Source organism: Nomascus leucogenys, chromosome 9, assembly GCF_006542625.1.
Source record: "Nomascus leucogenys isolate Asia chromosome 9, Asia_NLE_v1, whole genome shotgun sequence".
NCBI classification, from domain to species: Eukaryota; Metazoa; Chordata; class Mammalia; order Primates; family Hylobatidae; genus Nomascus; species Nomascus leucogenys.
This window is the reverse complement of record NC_044389.1, coordinates 14,358,437-14,376,508: the sequence shown is the minus strand read 5'-3', so window position 1 is coordinate 14,376,508 and position 18,072 is coordinate 14,358,437. Positions and strand designations below refer to the sequence as shown.

At 49.1% G+C, this 18,072-nt stretch overlaps 1 protein-coding gene across 5 annotated transcripts in view; it reads left to right on the top strand.

Annotated features, from left to right (window-relative positions):
* Positions 1 to 18,072, top strand: part of NAV1 (neuron navigator 1) — a 287,918-nt gene that overhangs the window by 76,655 nt on the left and 193,191 nt on the right. For all 5 annotated transcript variants that reach the window (XM_030818659.1, XM_012502004.2, XM_030818658.1 and 2 more), the window contains exons 2-3: positions 8,052 to 8,805; positions 14,583 to 14,686. In XM_030818659.1, coding sequence (XP_030674519.1) covers positions 8,084 to 8,805; positions 14,583 to 14,686 — 826 coding nt within the window. In that variant the 5' untranslated portion in view covers positions 8,052 to 8,083. The remainder of the gene's footprint in view (positions 1 to 8,051; positions 8,806 to 14,582; positions 14,687 to 18,072) is intronic.

The window sequence follows — 18,072 nt, the reverse complement described above, 5'->3', positions numbered from 1 at the left end:
AGTCTCACTCTGTCGCCCAGGCTGGAGTGCAGTAGGGCAATCTCAGCTCACTGCAACCTCTGCCACCTGGGTTCAGGTGATTCTCCTGCTTCAGCCTCCTGAATAACTGGGATTTCAGGCACCTGCCACTGTGCCTGGCTAATTTTTGTAGTTTTAGTAGAGACGGGGTTTCACCATCTTGGCTAGGCTGGTCTTGAACTCCTGACCTCGTGATCCACCCACCTTGGCCTCCCAAAGTGCTGGGATTACAGGCATGAGTCACCATTCTTGGCCAATTTCTGCCATTTCTTGAGCACTTCCTATGTGCCAGTCACCATGCTAGGTGCCTTATCTTTACTCTTTCATTGCTTCTTTATAAAACCCCATGACTACCTATTGCAGATGAGGACTCTGGGCTCAGAAAACTTAACTTTTCTAAAGCCACATAGCAGGAAGTAGCAGAGCTAGGATTTGAACCCAGATTTTCCAGATTCAAAAGCCTTTACTCTTTCCATGACACATTTTTCGAGCTGTCTAGTTTCCTGCCTTTTCCACTGTGGGCGCTTGGGTGTTATTGTGTGAAGCATGGACAGTGTTGTACCTGTTGATGCTCCAGGTTTCTGATCCAGACCTAGCAGGTGTTCTTATCCTCTTCTGCTCGGCTGGAAGCTCAGGAGAATGAGGCAGCTCAGCCTCTATCCCTGGGTATGTGGGATGGAGGGACACTTGAAAAAGAAGTTGTTTTTGTGTGTGTGTGTCTGATCATAATAACAGAAATATTTGTGGAGTTCTTACTATGTGCCAGACACTGTTCTAAGCACTTTCTGTTCATTAACTAACTTACTCTTCACAGCAATCCTATGAGTAGATCCTGTCTCGATCTCATTTTACAGAGGAGAGAACTCAGAGGTTCCGCAATTTGCCTTAGGTCACACCACCAGCAAATGACAGAGCCACGCTTTGGACCCAGGCATTCTGGCTCCAGAGTTTATTCTTTAACCACTGTACCACAGAGTCTCTTTAAAGAGCAGGAGTCTGTATTGGGGCACTGATGGATAGACCCAGGGGCATGAGGAGTTCTACCATCAAATCCACTACTTCCCAGACCTCAAACCACCAACTACCAACCTGACTGCTCTTCCTAAAAGCCTCCCCAGATCCTGCCTCACTGACAGACCATGACACCTAAATCCCCACGGTACTCTATTTTGTGTGTCTCTCTCTCTCTTTTTTTTTTCTTGAGATGAAGTTTCACTGTTGTTGCCCAGGCTGGAGTGCAATGGCGCAATCTCGGCTCACTGCAACTTCCAACTCCCAGGTTCAAGCGATTCTCCTGCCTCAGCCTCCTGAGTAGCTGGGATTACAGGCACGCACCACCACGCCCAGCTAATTTTGTAGTTTTAGTAGAGACAGGGGTTCTCCATGTTGGTCAGGCTGGTCTCGAACTCCCGACCTCAGATGATCCACCTGCCTTGGCCTCTGAAAGTGCTGGAATTACAGACATAAGCCACCATGCCCGGCCTGTTTTGTCTCTCTTGATGCATGTACTGCCTGCACGTGTTACTTGTCACGAGTGGGCATGTGTTTCTTCCCCACCAGATTGCTAGCTCCTAGAGAGCAGAACCTGGGTCTCAGCCATCGCAATTGCCACAGCACCTGGTACATGGAAGGTGCCCAGCCAAGGTGTGTGGTTGAAAAAAGGGATCCTGCCATGAATCCCTTTGTAAGTGCAATGTTCTTTTGCAACAGGGAGTACTAACTCCCTAGTGTAATTTATTGAGGACTGGGATCCCCAGGATGAGGGAACTAAAGAGCACTGAGGCCCTCCTCTTGTTCACTGAGGTTAAGTGAAATTTCAGATCAAGGCACTTAGAAGGAGAAACAACAAAGAGAACATGTTTGGAGGTGGAGGATCTGATAAGATTCCCCAATCTCTCTCTCTCTCTCTCTGTCACACACACACACGCACACACACACAAACACACACACACACTCCCATAAGAAAGAAACACTCTCCTTGCTTGCATCTCCAGCTCTACCCCTAAACTTCTGCCCTTGAGACTCCCCAGACACATTGCAAAGTTATCACAAAGGATGATTGATACTGACAGCCAAGCTCTTCGGCTTGAACAGACCCTTGTTTAAGAGACATAAGCTGGGCACGGGAGCTCATGCCTGTAATCCCAGCACTCTGGGAGCCCAAGGAGGCAGGAGGATCGCTTGAGCTCAGGAGTTTGAGACCAGCCAGGGAAACATAGCAAGACCTCATTTCTACTAAAAATAAAAATAAAAAAAATTAGCCCCGTGTGGTGGTGTGTGTCATTATAGTTTCAGCTACTCAAGAGGCTGAGGTGGGAGGATCACTTAAGCCTGGGAGATTGAGTCTGCAGTGAGCTATTATTGCACCACTGCTCTCCAGCCTGGGCCCTGTCTCAAGAACAAATAAAAAGAAACAGACGTAGATTGTCCTGCTTCTCAGACACATTTTTGTCTAACACTGAGATCCAGGAGATGAGGGCCATTGTAGCTAACATTATGTATCTCAAGAGAGCAAACATTTTCCCGACATTATTTTATTCAGTCTGCTCAGACAGAACATGAGGCAGTAGAGAGTGAGATGGGGCAGAAAAAGTTCCCCTCATTTCAGAGGAAGGGAAACAGAGCCACAGAGCAAGCATGATGTCTCCCAAATCATTTGGTCCATTAAGAATGTAAACTGGGTGCTGTAGCCAGCAGGCATGTCTAGGCCCCAGGAGAGATGACCTGTGCAGAGGCCTCACCTTTCAGCTTTGGAGGCATCCTCGTCCATGGGCCTCAGCTCAAATCCCACTCCCCATGTGTATTCTCTCCCCTTTCTTCCCCAGCCACCCCACCCCTGCTGCCAGAGACCTGAAATTCCAGTCTTCCTCCTCAATCCCCACCCCAACCGAGGTGTGCCACTTGCCACCAACTAGGCATATTAAACCTGCAGCCGGGCTGGATGAGGCCTATCTTCTCCCCCTCCCATGCATGTTACCTGCAGTCTTACATGGGCAGTGCCCCTGTACCACGCAGACCTGCAGTACCACTGAAGGCAAACAGCATATAAGGTGGTTGGGGAAAACTAGCTAGATCTCCAGCATGTTGGGAGAATAAGAGAAGGAAAAGAGGCCTCCCCCAGAGCTGCCTATGACTGATCTTCTTCTCTTCTGGTTTCCACCCTGTAAATTGGACTCCCCATCCCCAACCCCAATTCTACCTCTGGAAGGCCCCAAGCTCCAATCAGAGCAAGGTCAGAGTTGATCGTGGAGGTTGGGGGTGTGTAGGCAGAGCCTGGATATGCTCTCGGCAGGTGTGGCCAAGGGGATCCACCCTTGAGCCTCAGAGTCCTGTCCATCTGCATTTGAGTCACACCACTCTGCCACTTTTTAGCTGTGTGTGTCCTTGGGCAGCTCACTTAACCTTCTCCACCTCATTTTCTTTACCTGTGAAAGGGGTACTAAAACTTACTTTGTAAGATTGTTGTTAAGAACTAGAAACAATGTCTCAATACAAGGGACTGTTACTCTGTCTAGGGCAGAAGCATTTGCCAGGTGTCCTTAAAGATGCTGAGTACCTGTGGGTTCTCACTCCAAAGGCAAACCAGGAAAGCTCCTTCATGACCCCTTTCCCACCCAGGCTAAAATAACTCACTATTTGGGGAGCCCTCCTCCACCACCCCAAATATGGTCTGATCCTCCCAGGCCTCCACCTAGGGTCAATGGTTGTCACATCCTGTGTGCATCCTCCTCCCAGTCTAGGTGAGGGCTATCAAGTTGCGAAGGAGGAGAGAGCAGGGCCCCATCTGCAGTCGAGCGGGGGTGGGTAGGGCTCTTGTGACCTACCATGGGAATGTTTTAAATCCTCCACCCATCGAGCTTTTGAAAAAATGATGATCCAGGAAAAGCAGCAACTGTGTCTGCTCCATTAGCAAGTGAGGGAGATGCAGCCTTCTCAGCCTTAGGGCTCTTTTAGCTGGAAATCCAGCTAGCCCTAGCCATAGGGACTGGGGGAAGTCTGAGCCAAGGGGCTGGGAGCCCAGGGATGCATGGCGGACAATGTAGGTGAGTTGGGCTCTTGGTTGGGGGTGGTTATTGGCCAAAACAACCTGAGTTGGGGAGGGACTCCCAGGAGAGATGAAGGTAGAGTCGAGATTTAGTTCTGGATTCTCTCACCAATGTAGCTTCCAGAAGGGATGGTCTAGGGTGCGTAATTGGCTTTGGTCCCCACAGTGGGATTTGGTGGGGATTTTAGCAGAGGGCAGAAGCACAAGGGCCATGTGGCACATTGTCAGTGCAGGGAGTTGAACCTGGGAATGCTGAAATCTCAGGGGTGTGGCTGCAATGGGTCAGTGGTCTAAGGCCCTTCTCATGGGTAGCAAGCTGGTTAGCTGTACATCAGTGTACAGCCTATCTCAGTGTTATAGGCCAAGGTCGGCAGCTTGGGGCCCACATGAGTCTCTGAGCAGGTCCGCGCTTTACCTCCGGTCCTGCTTGGCATTGTCACAGATGCACATGACTGACCAGTAGAGGGGTGGCTAGATAGAAGGAGGGTAACAAAGTCAATCCACTCTCATCTCTACTGGGAAATAATTCTGACTACTGGCCTGAAGCCAGGATTAAGCATGGTGCTCTATTCTGGTCTTAAAGAATACTTGCTTCTCCATCTAACTGCAGTTCCTAGATTTTGTCCTATCCTCATTTTACAGACTGGACATGGAAAGGTTGAATAATTTACCCGGATTCTCACAGCTGCAGGTAGTACCTGCTTACGCTTTCTGGGTTTCCTTTATGAAAGTCCTTTTCTGTCCCTTCTGTGGGGTTGTCCTTGGCATGTTGAGGCTGGGAGCTGGATAGGGTACCCTTCGTGGGAGACTGTGGGCAAGTAGAGGGTGACTCACAGGATCTCGCAGTCTGTGTCCTGGTGGGTGGGCAGGGAATGGCATGAGCTAGATGAAGAAGAGGCAGGAGGCAGGCAAGCCCTGGGTGTGGGCCTCCAGGCCTAGGCCATGGGCAGCCACTGGAGAAGCAGAGGTGAGCTGGTGATAATTCCCTGGGCACACATGGCTTTGCTGCCCTTCTGCTGGGTAGGATGGGGGTTGCTTTCACTCATCAAATAACGGTATCAAGTCATTAAAGTACAAATTAGAGAAAAGGATGAGGGGGTCATAGCACTTCCCTTGTAGAATAATTTCTTGTGGAAATTATTTCATTTATTGCAGAGCAATCCAATAAGCCCTGGCTCTCGTGGTCATTTCAAACTGGAGTTTTAGAAATCCATCAATGCTTAAGGGTCTACATTGACTTCTTATAGCTTAGGCTGTAACTGGTCCCAGACCACAGAGTCAAAGGTCAGGGAAAGGTCAGCAACAGCCATAAACAATTCTGTGTGGTTGCTTACAGCTTTCTCCACAATATGGAAGGGGGGATCCCAGGGATCTCAAGGGAACTGGCCATGCTTTGGTAGTCTTTTCTGTCCAGAATGTCCTTTGTCTTCGTCTTCATCCAATGCCAGTTCACCCTTTGAGAATCAAACTGAGTATTTTCATTGTACATAAATCTTTGCTCCCATCTGTAATCATTTTCCTAGCATACATTTTTAGATTTGGCATTGTTCCCACAGCAGTGTATGGGGGCCATATACTCTTTTTTGTTTTTTTGAGACAGAGTCTCGCTCTCTCGTTCAGGCTGGAGTGCAGTGGCGCAATCTCAGTGCACTGTAACCTCTGCCTCCCAGGTTCAAGCAATTCTCCTGCCTCAGCTTTTTGAGTAGCTGGGACTACAGACATGTGCCACCATGCCCAGCTATTTAGTGTGTGTGTGTGTGTGTGTGTGTGTGTGTATTTTTAGCAGAGATGAGGTTTTGCCATGTTAGTCAGGCTGGTCTCAAACTCCTGACCTCAGTTGATCTGCCCACCTCAGCCTCCCAAAGTGCTGGGATTACAGGTGTGAGCCACCGCACTCAGCCTCATGGCCATATACTCTTACCAACACTGGATATTTTAACTTTCTACGATATAGTACATCTGATAGCAACAAATGATAGCTTATTTAATTTGCATCTCTTCAATTTCTAATAGTCTTTGGTCTTTGTTTTGTTTTGGCCAGTTGTATTTATTCTTTTGCAGTTTTCTTGTTCACAGGGTCTCACTCTGTCACCTAGGCTAGAGTACAGTGGCATGATCTCTGCTCACTTTAACCTCCACCTCCCAGGCTCAAGCGATCCTCCTGCCTCAGCCTCCCAGGTAGTGGGACTACAGGCACACACTACCATGCCTGGCTAATTTTGTTTTTGTTTTTTTAATTTTTTGTAGAGATAAGGTTTCACCATGTTGCCCAGGCTGGTGTCAAACTCCTGGACTCAAGGGAGTCCAGGTCTCGTCGGGTGCCACCCTAGGATTACTGGTGTGAGCCACTGTGCCCCGCCTGCCCTTTATTCTATGGGGTGTTTGCTTTCAAATATTGATTTGGTAGAACTACCTATATGTAAAGGTATTAATTCCTTGTTTTTCATACTTGTTGCAAGTTTTTTTTTTTTTTTTTTTTTTTTTGAGACAGAGTTTTGCTCTTGTCGCCCAGGCTGGAGTGCAGTGGTGCAATCTCAGCTCACTGCAACCTCCACCTCCCGAGTTCAAGCGATTCTCCTGCTTCAGCCTCCCTAGTAGCTGGGATTACAGGCACGCGCCACCACTCCTGGCTAATTTTTGTATTTTTAGTAGAGATGGGGTTTCATCATAATGGCCAGGCTGGTCTCTGTCTCCTGACTTCAGGTGATCCACCCCCCTCGGTCTCCTAAAGTGCAGGAATTACAGGTGTGAGCCACTGCGCCCGGCCTGTTACAAGTATTTTTATAGTTTATTGATGTCTCGAACCTTTTGAAAAGGTTTTTTGCCCATATAGAGATTTTAATTTTTATGCACTCACATCTATCAGTGTTTTACTTTATGATTTCTGCCTTTGATGTGGTACTTAGAAAGGCCTCTCCCACAACAAAATTATGGAAACGTTCATGCATGTGTTCTGAACATTTTTTATGGCTTCATTTTTTAACCTTTAACTCTTTAATCTATCTGGAATTGATTGTATGTGTCTTTGTAAACTGCTTTAAATTCCCTTTGAAATGGAAGTGATTAATTCATTAATTGACATGACTAGGAGGGGAAGCTGGTGAAGGGGGAAGGGTTGAAGATACAAGAGAGAAGGGGATAATTAATGAGTCAAGGTTTGGAAGAGAAGAGATCAAATGCTATTGACAGGGCCTGCACAAGGAACTGCCTTGAACAAAAGGTGGTACACTCAGTCTCTTTTAGACGAGGGTGGCAGGAGGTGGCAGAGGTCAGTTTTGCCAGAGGGGGAGGTGGGTAGGGAATGAGCTAGAGAGGAAAACTGTGAGCCAAGTGACAAATGCCCAGTGACTATGGGGGTGGGGACAGTAGGGAGAGCCCAGGGAATGGCAGGAGCCTCAAGGGGCAGCATTTGCCAATTTACAAGTTTATGTTCTGCGGGGATTGTGATTGGCCCTCCCACCCTTGGGCCCCAACAGCATGTGGGAGAAGGTTGCACTGCCCTGGAGAGTGTCCTATGAAGAGAGCCAGGGGTCAGCTGCAGTGATGAGTGGAAAGAACATGCAGGGCAGAGGCCGAGAGCATGAGGAAACTTGTTTAGTGTGGAGGACATTCTAGACTCGGGGTACTAAGAAAGGCCTGAGGGGGAGCAGCTGTGAGAAGGAGAGTCTGTCCCCGATCAGTGAACAGGAACAGAGTCAAAGAAAGTTAAACGAAGCCCATTTGTACAGCACATTGCAATTCACAAAGCACTTTCCCATATGTGCTTGCAGATGAGCCTCATAACAGCTTTTCAGAGCGGAGAGGGAAAGGGATTTGCCCAGAGTCCAGCGGGTAGCCAGTGACCCAGTCACAATGCGAACCAGGAGTGCCAGTGCCCAGCCTGGGCGCTCTAGCCTCCCCACAGACCCCAACATCCTCTTTCTACACTCAAGGATGGAAGCTTGTGGGGATGTGCCTGACGGTCTTTTTTTGCCCTCTCTCCCTGCAGGACAGTAGCCCACCCTTCCAGCCTTGCAGACCATGAATGGGATGGCCAATGTGAATCCCGCCAGCCGCCCTCACTACGCCTCCTCCATCCCGGTGCCTCGTGCCTCTTCCCAGACCAGGATTCCTACGCCGGGCGCTTCTCCCCAGTTGCGGCCGCGCCAGGCCGGCCTGGCCCTGAGCCCACAGAGAGCAGCCTCCCCCAGACTGGGAAAGGCTGCAGGTCCTTCTAGAAACTCCTCTCCTAGGGCCTTCCGGGGGAGAGGCTCTCCCAAGTTTGCTGGGGCGGGGAGGGAGTCAGCTGAGGATGGGGAAGGCCCCTCCAGCTCCCCATGGAATAGTCCCAGGACAACCCCGAAAGCAGCCCTCTCCAGCCGGGCTGGATCCGGAAGAACTGGCGAGAGACAAGGCACCCAGGGAAAGAAGAAGAAAGCCCAGGAAGGGACTCCAGTCTGCCAGACCCGGGGCAGAAGCCCTTCTCGGACGAGCTTTCACGGAGAAACTCAAATACCAGGGGCTCCAGAAGGTCGGAAGCCTCCAAGCTGCCCAGGAAAAGACCAAAGAGATATAAACTACAAAAGTTCTGGGACCCTCAGGTCTTTGGAGCCTGATGAGGGGGCAGCTTCATGGGCTTCCCCTCCAGTCTGCAGCCCAGTGCAGAGCAAGCGCCCCTCTCCCTCTCCGGGGGCCATTAGCTTCTCCTCAGTCCATCAGCAGAGTCAGCCAGTCACAGCCACGGTGGCCCCCTTCCAGTACAGGTGAGCTGGGGAGCAGGCAGGGAGGGAAGGGGGAAGAGCCATGCTGGGACCAAGGGGCAAGCCGGAAGAGGACAGGGACCCTGATGATCAGTGGCTGTTAAAGACCAGAGGGCCCCAGGCGATACAAAAAGAAGTTAGGTAGGTGGAGGCCTACAGAGTTGGGGGCTTGGGGAGCTGAGGTGGGATTGGGACCATAAAAGGGGACACCAACTGAAGCTCTGATCTTTCTCGACTCTGGGGAATCCACAACAAAAAGAGGCTCGTAAGGAGGGTACCCCTAAAATGTCTATTTTTGCTCTCTGGAACAATATACAGATTGGGGTGTCATGGAAGCTTAAGCAGCTAGATACATAGGCAGCGTCAGTCTTGCCCAATTCATTGTGGGACATTTGCCAACATTGTGAGTTAGACCAACTCTATTGGCTTGGGCACTGCGCCTTTACTTAGTAAGTAAAATCTACACTGCTTGTTGCACTCATAATACCTTGTACCTGTCTGTCTGTCTCTTACTCGCTTGCTCACTCCACTTGCTATAGTGCCTTGTGCATATCTACTTATGTGCCTGGCATATCAGGAATTAGTAACGCTTCTTAGACAGACAGGTGTTGCCATCATTGTTGGTGGAGGTGGCCAGTCCAGTATTCACAACAGGATGGCCAACAAGCTAGTATCTCCAGCTTTTTTCAGACACTGCAAGTTGATTGCATAGAAAAACAAACGCTTAGTCAACTATGCTTTTTTTTTTTGAGATGGAGTCTCACTCTGTCACCCAGGCTGGAGTACAGTGGTGCGATCTCGGCTCACTGCAACCTCCGCCTCCCAGGTTCACGCCATTCTCCTGCCTCAGCCTCCTGAATAGCTGGGACTACAGGCGCCCACCACCATGCCCGCCTAATTTTTTTTTGTATTTTTAGTAGAGACAGGGTTTCACTGTGTTAGCCAGGATGGTCTCAATCTCCTGACCTCGTGATCCGCCAGCCTCAGCTTCCCAAAGTGCTGGGATTACAGGCGTGAGCCACCACACCTGGCAAACTATGCTTTTTTTTTAATAAAAATATAATTATACTAAAATGACTTCAGTAAGTACACTAAATTTTAATTACTAATTATTATATAGTTTAGAAATGCCCAAATGCAAATTAAGTATCTTCCTGACTAAACTAACTTCCTATATTTTTTCCCCTACGCTAATGGAAGGAGAAACTCTCACTTATATTTTGGGCATAGAAAAGCTTGTACATCATCCCCTACACACCAGGGACCTCTGAGGCATCAGAGCAGCTGGAGGTGGGGGTAGGGAACCACTAGGAGCTTTAATCTTCAGCAGAAGGCAACTTGTGTATCTTAATCTCTGAAAAATTGAATGCAATTTAATATTATAGGACTAGGCCTTTGGAGTTCAGGACAAGGAAATGAATGGTCCCATACACTCTGCACGTGTTTAGGCTGCATTTAGACTGTTACATTCAGTTGTGAACACCACATTTTAAAAGGACATCGACACACAAAAACAAATGTAGAGCAAGACTGACGTGTTGCTGCGGGATCAAAAAAGGTGTTATAGGATGATGAAAGGAACTGAAGAAGTTTGCTTTGGAAAGGGAAGGCTTAGAGAGGGTCTGAGCACTGTTTTCAAATATTTGAAGGGCTGTCATGTTGTAAGATGAATTAGATTTACTTGGTGCAGCTCCAAAGACCTGACTTATCACCATGGTGGTTAGAAGTTAGTTCAAAACAGATTTGAGGCTCAAGAGGAAGAACTTTCCAAAAACTAGAGAGGATTACAAATTGACCGGAAGGCAGTGAACTCCCTGTTATTGCAAGAATTCTGACTTCACAGCCAAAGGGAGGTCTTACCAGGGTGACCCCTGGCTCTCAAAGCATATCTTCTGCCTGACTGTACTGCCTGCAAAGTGCACCGACGCTTCTTTTCCTAAGGGGCAACTCACTTATGTCCCCTTGTGACTTTCTTTACTTAGATTCTGAAGCTGATGAGAGAACTCAAGAAGCAGAAATGCAGGGCAGGCCTTCCTTTGAATGGCCTTTTTCCAATTAGTAAAATGTTTCCCTGGTGACTCTTTGACTTTCTTCTCCTACCTGATTCCTTTCATTTTGAATTCATTCTTTGGGAAAAAGTGTCTAGGCATTAAATTGTTTAAGATTTTACGTTATCTACCTTACAAGTCCCCTGGTATATTCAGAACCTGACATTTTCCAAAGAGGTCAGAATTCTTCATCCAAATATTTTAATGCAGCTTAAATAGAACCATGTTTCCTTCATTCAGCAAACATTTATTGCATGTTTGCATTTTAAACAAAAATGGAAATGTGTCACACCACCCTACCTCCTAGACCTTGCCTCTTTCAGGCTCTGGATTAGGGTTGGAGAGAGGGTCATGGCACAAAGACCTGACTCATCACCATGGTGGTTAGAAGTTAGTTCAAGATAGATTTGAGGCTCAAGGGTGAGATTAGGACCAAGGACACTCCAAGACGCTGCAGGCCAATGGGCAGGTACCCAGCACACCCTGCAGGGCCTAGAGCTGCTGCCATGGCAGCTCTGCCAAGGGCCAGGCTCGGCCACCCTTCCAAGCTTCATAGCCAAGGAGGTGCCATCTGCTCCCTAGAATCCGCAGACATTGTGTTTTCGTAGAAATCTCTCCTCCCTCCCTGCCACCCACCCCAGCATCTCGGCCTTCTGCAAAGCCCCAGTGGAATGCAGAAGCCGAGGTCACCTGCTTCCCTCCCCATCTCCAGCCTGGTCATGCCTGACCTGCTTCTCCAGGGAATGAATCTTGCAGCCATCTTCTCTCCTGCCCCATCCTCCACAGCCCTCTCTTTTCAAGGGCCTGGGTGTGGCCTTCCCAGTGAAGCTTATCTCCTCTCATCCATCACTTCCCTTTGGACCCAGAGAAGGTGCAATCCCCCGTCCACTCTCAGGAGACCCTGGTCTCACACATCTAATTCCATCCCTCTCTGCTATCCTGGAAAACAGCCACAGCAGCTTCACCACAGCCCTTGCTGACTTTTCCCAACTTCCAGTGCACCCTCTACCACCTCCCTAACCCCCAACAGTTCTCTTCTTCCTGCATTGGGTGGGCCTTGGTTTGGACTTCAATTGGAAGTATGGTTAATGGTATCAGGAGCGTAGGGTTACTGGTGTCACTACTGCAATTTTCTTCTCTCTGGTTCAACCTCTGCCTGACTTCTGGCATACACAGTGCTGTCCACTCAGGCTGAGAAGTGAGGGCGGACATGGAGGCCTGGCCGTGTCTGGAGAGATGGAGGCAAATGTGGATAAAAATACAAAGCCGACTGAAATTAGAGATAAAGGCTTCCTTCGTCAATGTTTCTGCCATTGGAGTTTCTGGCCCATATGACTGATGTAACCTCTCCCACTCTTGCATCATATTAATGGCAGCAATAATCATGACTGTAACTATATCTTTTTTTTGTTTTTAGTTTTTAATTTGTTTACTGGAGACAGAGTCTTGCTTTGTCCCCCAGGCTGGGGTACAATGGCACAATCATAGCTCACTGTAAGCTCAAACTTTTGGGCTCAAATGATCCTCCTGCCTTGGCCTTCCAAAGCTCTGGGATTGATAGCTGTGAGCTGCCACCCTGGCCTATTCCTATTTTTCTTTTTCTTTTTCTTTTTCTTTTTTTTTGAAATGGAGTCTCGCTCTGTCACCCAGGCTGGAGTGCAGTAGCACAATCTCGGCTCACTGCAACCTCCACCTCCCTGGTTCAAGTGATCCTCCTGCCTCAGCCTCCTGAGTAGCTGAGATTACAGGCATGCACCACCAAGCCTGGCTAATTTTTGTATTTTTAGTAGAGGCGGGGTTTCACCATGTTTGCCAGGCTGGTCTCAAACTCCTGACCTCAAGTGATATGCCTACCTCAGCCCCCCTACCCCAAGTACTGGGATTACAGAAATGAGCCACTGCACCTGTCTGCCTATTCCTATTTTTAACACTGGTTATTGCATACCTGCTGTGGCCCAGACACTGTGCTTAGCTCTTTACATATATGATGTTAATCAATGAAACAGTTGACACATTATATAGAATTCCCTCTCCCCAGTAGAATGTTCTGTTACTTTCTCACCAATATGTTGCATCCCCTACTTCAAAATCCCAGGTCCATTCTAATTTCTTCCAAGAAACCAACCAACCCCAGTCTTTCTTTATCCCCTTGGCACTCGTGTACTTGGACAGACGTTTAATTGACAATAAGAGCCTGGTGCAGTGGCTCACACCTGTCATTCCAGCACTTTGAGAGGCCGAGGTGGGCAGATCTCGAGCTCAGGAGTTTGAGACCAGCCTGGGCGACATGGCAAAACCCCATCTCTACAAAAAATATGAAAATCAGCTGGGCGTGGTGGCTTGAGCCTGTAGTCCCAGCTACTTGGGAGGCTGAGGTGGGAGGATCATTTAAGCTCAGGAAATCAAGGCCGTAGTGGGCTTTGATCACACCACTGCGCTCCAGCCTGAGTGACACAGTGAGACCCTGTGTCAAAAAAAAAAAAAAAAAAGAGACAGTAGTACATGGCAATTGTCCCCATCATACCAAGCACCCCCAGGGGCCAGGATGAGGCCTCCTGCTTTCTCTAAGGACACCCCACCCTGCCCTATCCCCAGCATTCACCTGAGGGGCCTGAGATACAAAAGAGCTCAGCACTGCCTAAATATCTTAGAAAAAGCTGAGCAGAAGCAGCAAACACCTCCCAACCCTAGACTGTAAAACTGATCCCAGCGTTGGGGGGGCATCTTTTCACCCCATGATGGAAGCCGGACCCAGAGAGGAGAAGAGATCTACTCCAGGTTATACAGTGAGTTAATGGCAAAATTGAGCCCAGAGTCCCGGCCATCTAGGCCTTGAAAAAAGTGGAAACTGGAGAGAGAGAAAGACAAATCTCAGTGGCACTGGAGACTCTCAGGGTTCTATGGCCCGGCCCTTCAATTTCCCCTCCTGCCCGCACAGCCCTCCCCTCCCCCTCCTGCCAAGCTGCCAAAGGCTCCATTTAGCTGGAGACAGCGGGCGGATGGGTGGGCGGGCCAGCTCCCAGAGCCTAGGGTAATTGCCTGTAATGAAAGCTCCCACAGCCTTTGTTCCTGGGAGCAACTGTACGGTTGAGGTTGTGCTCAGAGGTCTGTGTGCACTTGGGAGCTGGTGCCCAGAGACCTCACCCTTCCTTCCTCCTACCACAACGGGCCTAGCAAGAGACTTGTCCTCCCAGGAGTCACTGTGATTGCAGCTGAGCCTACTCCTTCTTTCCTGACCTACCAGCTGCCTGGACTACGAGCAAGCCTAAAGCCTATTTGCCCCCTGAGCTACCAGGAATCAGTGACTTCAGCTTCAGAGGGAGCTCTTCCCTGTGTGTATGTACATGGCTGTACATACAGGCTCATCCTGAGGGCAAGGATCATGGCAAGACAAAGGACCCAAGGCCTGGAGTTGCTAGGATATCCCTCTGCTCTATAGGTGATAACGTTCCTGGGAAATGGGTAGATTGTAGAACGTCAAGGGGTGACAAGCATCAGGCATCCCAGTGTCCTCTGGGGCTCCCTGCCTGGCTCAGCTTTGCACAGAAGGCCTGCTGCCTGCTGGAGGGCAGGTGTGTGCACATACCCATCAGGGAGGAGCTGGCCCTGAGTGCTACAGGGCACTATCAGAGAAGAAGAACCAAGTTCTAAGAGGGTTTTCTTAGCCCCATGGAGGGACTTAGAGACCAGGACATCTCTACCATGAGTGACTACCCTTTCTTGGTCCCACAGGTTGCAAACTGACCAGAAACCTGGCCCCCTCCCCCAGGGCAGCTGGCCCCTTGATGGCTATGCTGAGCCCCTCCATGAGACTGAGGAGAGCTTCTCCTGCATGGGTAAGTGATCTGGGGGAGACTTCCTCCTAGGGTCGGGAGGCCACTGTGCTAGAGCTGCCCACATGGAAGAAGAAGTGACCTAGGCTGGGTGGGTCCATCTCTTGACAAGGAGACATCAACTTGTGAATTGCACTTTGAGTTTTCATCATGCTTGACTCAACCCAGGGTTGGTCCATCAAACCCAGGAGCCCTTTAGGGGCAGCATAGGGAAGTGGCCAGGGGGTGCCATGTTTATCTGATGCCCAGGCTATGGGAGTCATTGCATGTGTGTGTCATGTGAGAAGTCATGACACAAAGGTAACAAGCTGGGAGTGAGAGCCAGGTTCTGAGTGGTGCCCAGCTTGAAAAATGAAGGTGCTGGAATTAGGGAGGCAGGCCAGAGCCATCTGGCTTGCTGCCTAACAACACTTCCCCTTCCAGGACCACTTTTAACAGGCCACGCCCACACATGTCCCCTTCCCTGTGTCATCCTGTAGTCATGAGATATCACCTAAGCCTCAGGCATGTGAGATTCACCAGGAAGATCCCTAAATTTCAAATACAGCAATATTCCATAAGGGCAGAGACACTGACAGTCCCAGGTGCATCCTCAGGTGCTCAGTGTCTCTGAATAAATGAATGATGCATGGATGAGTGTCTTGGGTACCACATGTCAGGCCCTAAGTGGGTCAGATTCAAAACTCAGCAGCACTTACGGACGTGTGTTGATTTTCCTACAACATTAAAAAAAGTAGGAAAAAGGATGGCTATGATTCACACCAGGGGTACATGAGGCTGCACACTGCAGGGAACCAGGTCAATCCTTTACTTTTCCAGACAAAGGGAAACTTGCCTCAACAAAGTAATAAATTTCCTTTTCACAAACCTGAGATTGTCCAGAGGGTTTGTCTCCCAGCTTTGTCTCGGTGCCTTGCTCCAACAGGCCAAGCTGGGGCTTAGAACACAGCCTGACCCTGAGATCATTGGACAGGATGGTATTCTGTCTTCTCTGTGCCCTGCTGGGCAGGTGGCCGGATATCCCTTCTTGGCCTGGGAGCTGGGACCATTTGAGCCCTTTCTAGGCCTGGTCTATAGCAGTGATCTTGGAGCCACTGCAACCCTAAAAACAGAGCAACACTCATTCTTCCATGACAAGCCTTGTGGAGGAGGGTTATGGGTTAAGGACTCGACATTTGCAAAGCAAGCCATCTCCTCCCACAATAAGTATACATGCAAGAGAACCAGGGCATGGCAGGGGACAAAAGGAAACCAAATTTTTCTGGCACCGAAAAGCCATCAGAATTAGAATGTGGTAACCAGGAAACTATGTGGAGCTCTATTTTTACATTTGCAGTTTTGTTAGCGTAATGGCTTCCTCATGTGGATGCCACATTGTTAGAGCCTAATGATCTCCATGCACCTCACCCAGCGCTCGTTCACGATTATTATCCGATGAGTTGATGAGAGGTCTTTTACTTTTAACGTCTGTTGCAGACTAGCATTAGGAATCCCCCAGACTTGTCAGCTGGAAGACCACCCTCACTGGTTAGATGTGAAACTGCCTGCTAGATCATGGTTGGGTTCCTCCGGGGGAACAGAGTGCTGGGGAACCTTTGGAGGAGGGTTTTACCAGAAAAGTGAGAAACACTGGCTTTCTCCAAGGCTTCTAGGGAAGGGGAGCAGGGTTCACTGCACTGCCTCTGCTCTGGTGCTAGGTAGTTGTCATGGTGACCCATCTCTGCCGAGGATACGCCGAGCTCTTTGATGGGTTGGATGGGGAGAGAGATTTGGGATTTGCCTGCCTTGTGGAAAAGCCTTCACTCTTCTGAGCTTGAAGAAAACAGAGAAGAGAGGAAGAGAGGAGGCAACTGAAGGGTTTCATTTTATGCCTTGCCCTCTCACTCCCAAAGTCACTTGGGGCATGACATGACTCATTCATTCATGTATTCTTTCATTCAATCTACAAACCATCAGTGTTTGCCCTGTGCTGAACACTGCTTGACAGTGGGGTAAAAGACAAATAAGACTTTGACCTGCCTTCAAGACGTTCACAGCCCAGGGATCCACTCCAGTGAGACTTATCTAGAGAATTTGCTGGGATCCCAGAAGCTGTGCCCAGTGACCTGCCCCTACAGGGATTGACAAGGCAGCCAGTCAGTCCTGCCTCCCTCGCTAGGCCCCATGGCATGAGGAGGGCACTGAGCTTATTATCCCATTTTATAGAAGGAGAATTGGGTGCTTTGGAGAGTACTCCATCAAATATTTATATAATTCACAGAATCCAGCATAGTTATTTCACAGTTATTGATCATGTTATTTCCATATCAATTTGTAGATGGCTGGGGGCTTGGGGGCTTTTTTTGAAGCTCATGTATCTTCCCTTCCTGACCATGAACTCATCTTGCCCCCCATCACCTAGCACAGTGCCTGGTGGTCAGGGTTTGGTGAAGGTATGATTTGAATGAATGAGTAAGGAATCCAAAGTAAGTGGTTGCAGAGCTCTAAAATTTATCCCCTGTGAGCCTGTTTCTTCTCTACCAGCTGAGAAAGACCAACCAGTCTTTCTCTGCTCCTTTCCCAATATGCTTTTCTCTGTCCTCTGAGCTCACTGAATGGGTTTGGGTGGTGAGTGCAGAGTCTGTGAGGGGAGCAGGAGAAGGCCAAAGAGCTTTCTCAGCCTTGTGCCACTTTCTTAATCTGCCTGGACTCTGGGCATAGAGTCCAAACAAGGCTTTCTAGTATTTATATAGCAGGAGAATTTCCCATGATGACTTGCCTCCAACCTGGGGCACTGGGGATGTTCTTCATATATCCTGAAGGCCACCCACCAGCAGCTGCTCCTTCTGCCTCTGCCCTGGGGCAAGTGTGGAAATGCCCAGCCCACCGGTGTTTGTACATGTGCCCTGACCCTCCCTGGCCCATCTGGCTCTGTTGGTGACAACCCAGCGCCAGTCCCATCTGCTCACTCTTCCTTTGGTTGCAGTCAGCACTGGGTAGTGCATAGACCACCATCAGATCTTAATTTGGACAGCCGAGAGAAGCCAAGGCTGACATTACTGTGTGCCCACGTGTGTGAGGCTGTGTGCAGGAGGACTGGGAAAGGTTGCCCCAAGGCTTATGCAGATTCTTTAATGACTTCCACTTTGTGGCATGTTTGAATGAGCACTAAGTGGACCCACAACGAAGGGATCTTTTTCTCATCATAGCGTGTGTCATCGGGAACAAGCCAGAGCCTCCTCCCTGCCTCCTTCTCACACGAGGGTTGATATAAATAGAGAATGGGCGGGGCAGTGTGGAGTTTGGCCTCATACTAGGGCTGTTTTGCTTTTCTTCCTCTTTCTTCTCCCTCGTTGAGCTGGCTCCATCTTTAAGCCACAGTGAAGTTTTTCATGCCTTATGGATTTGAA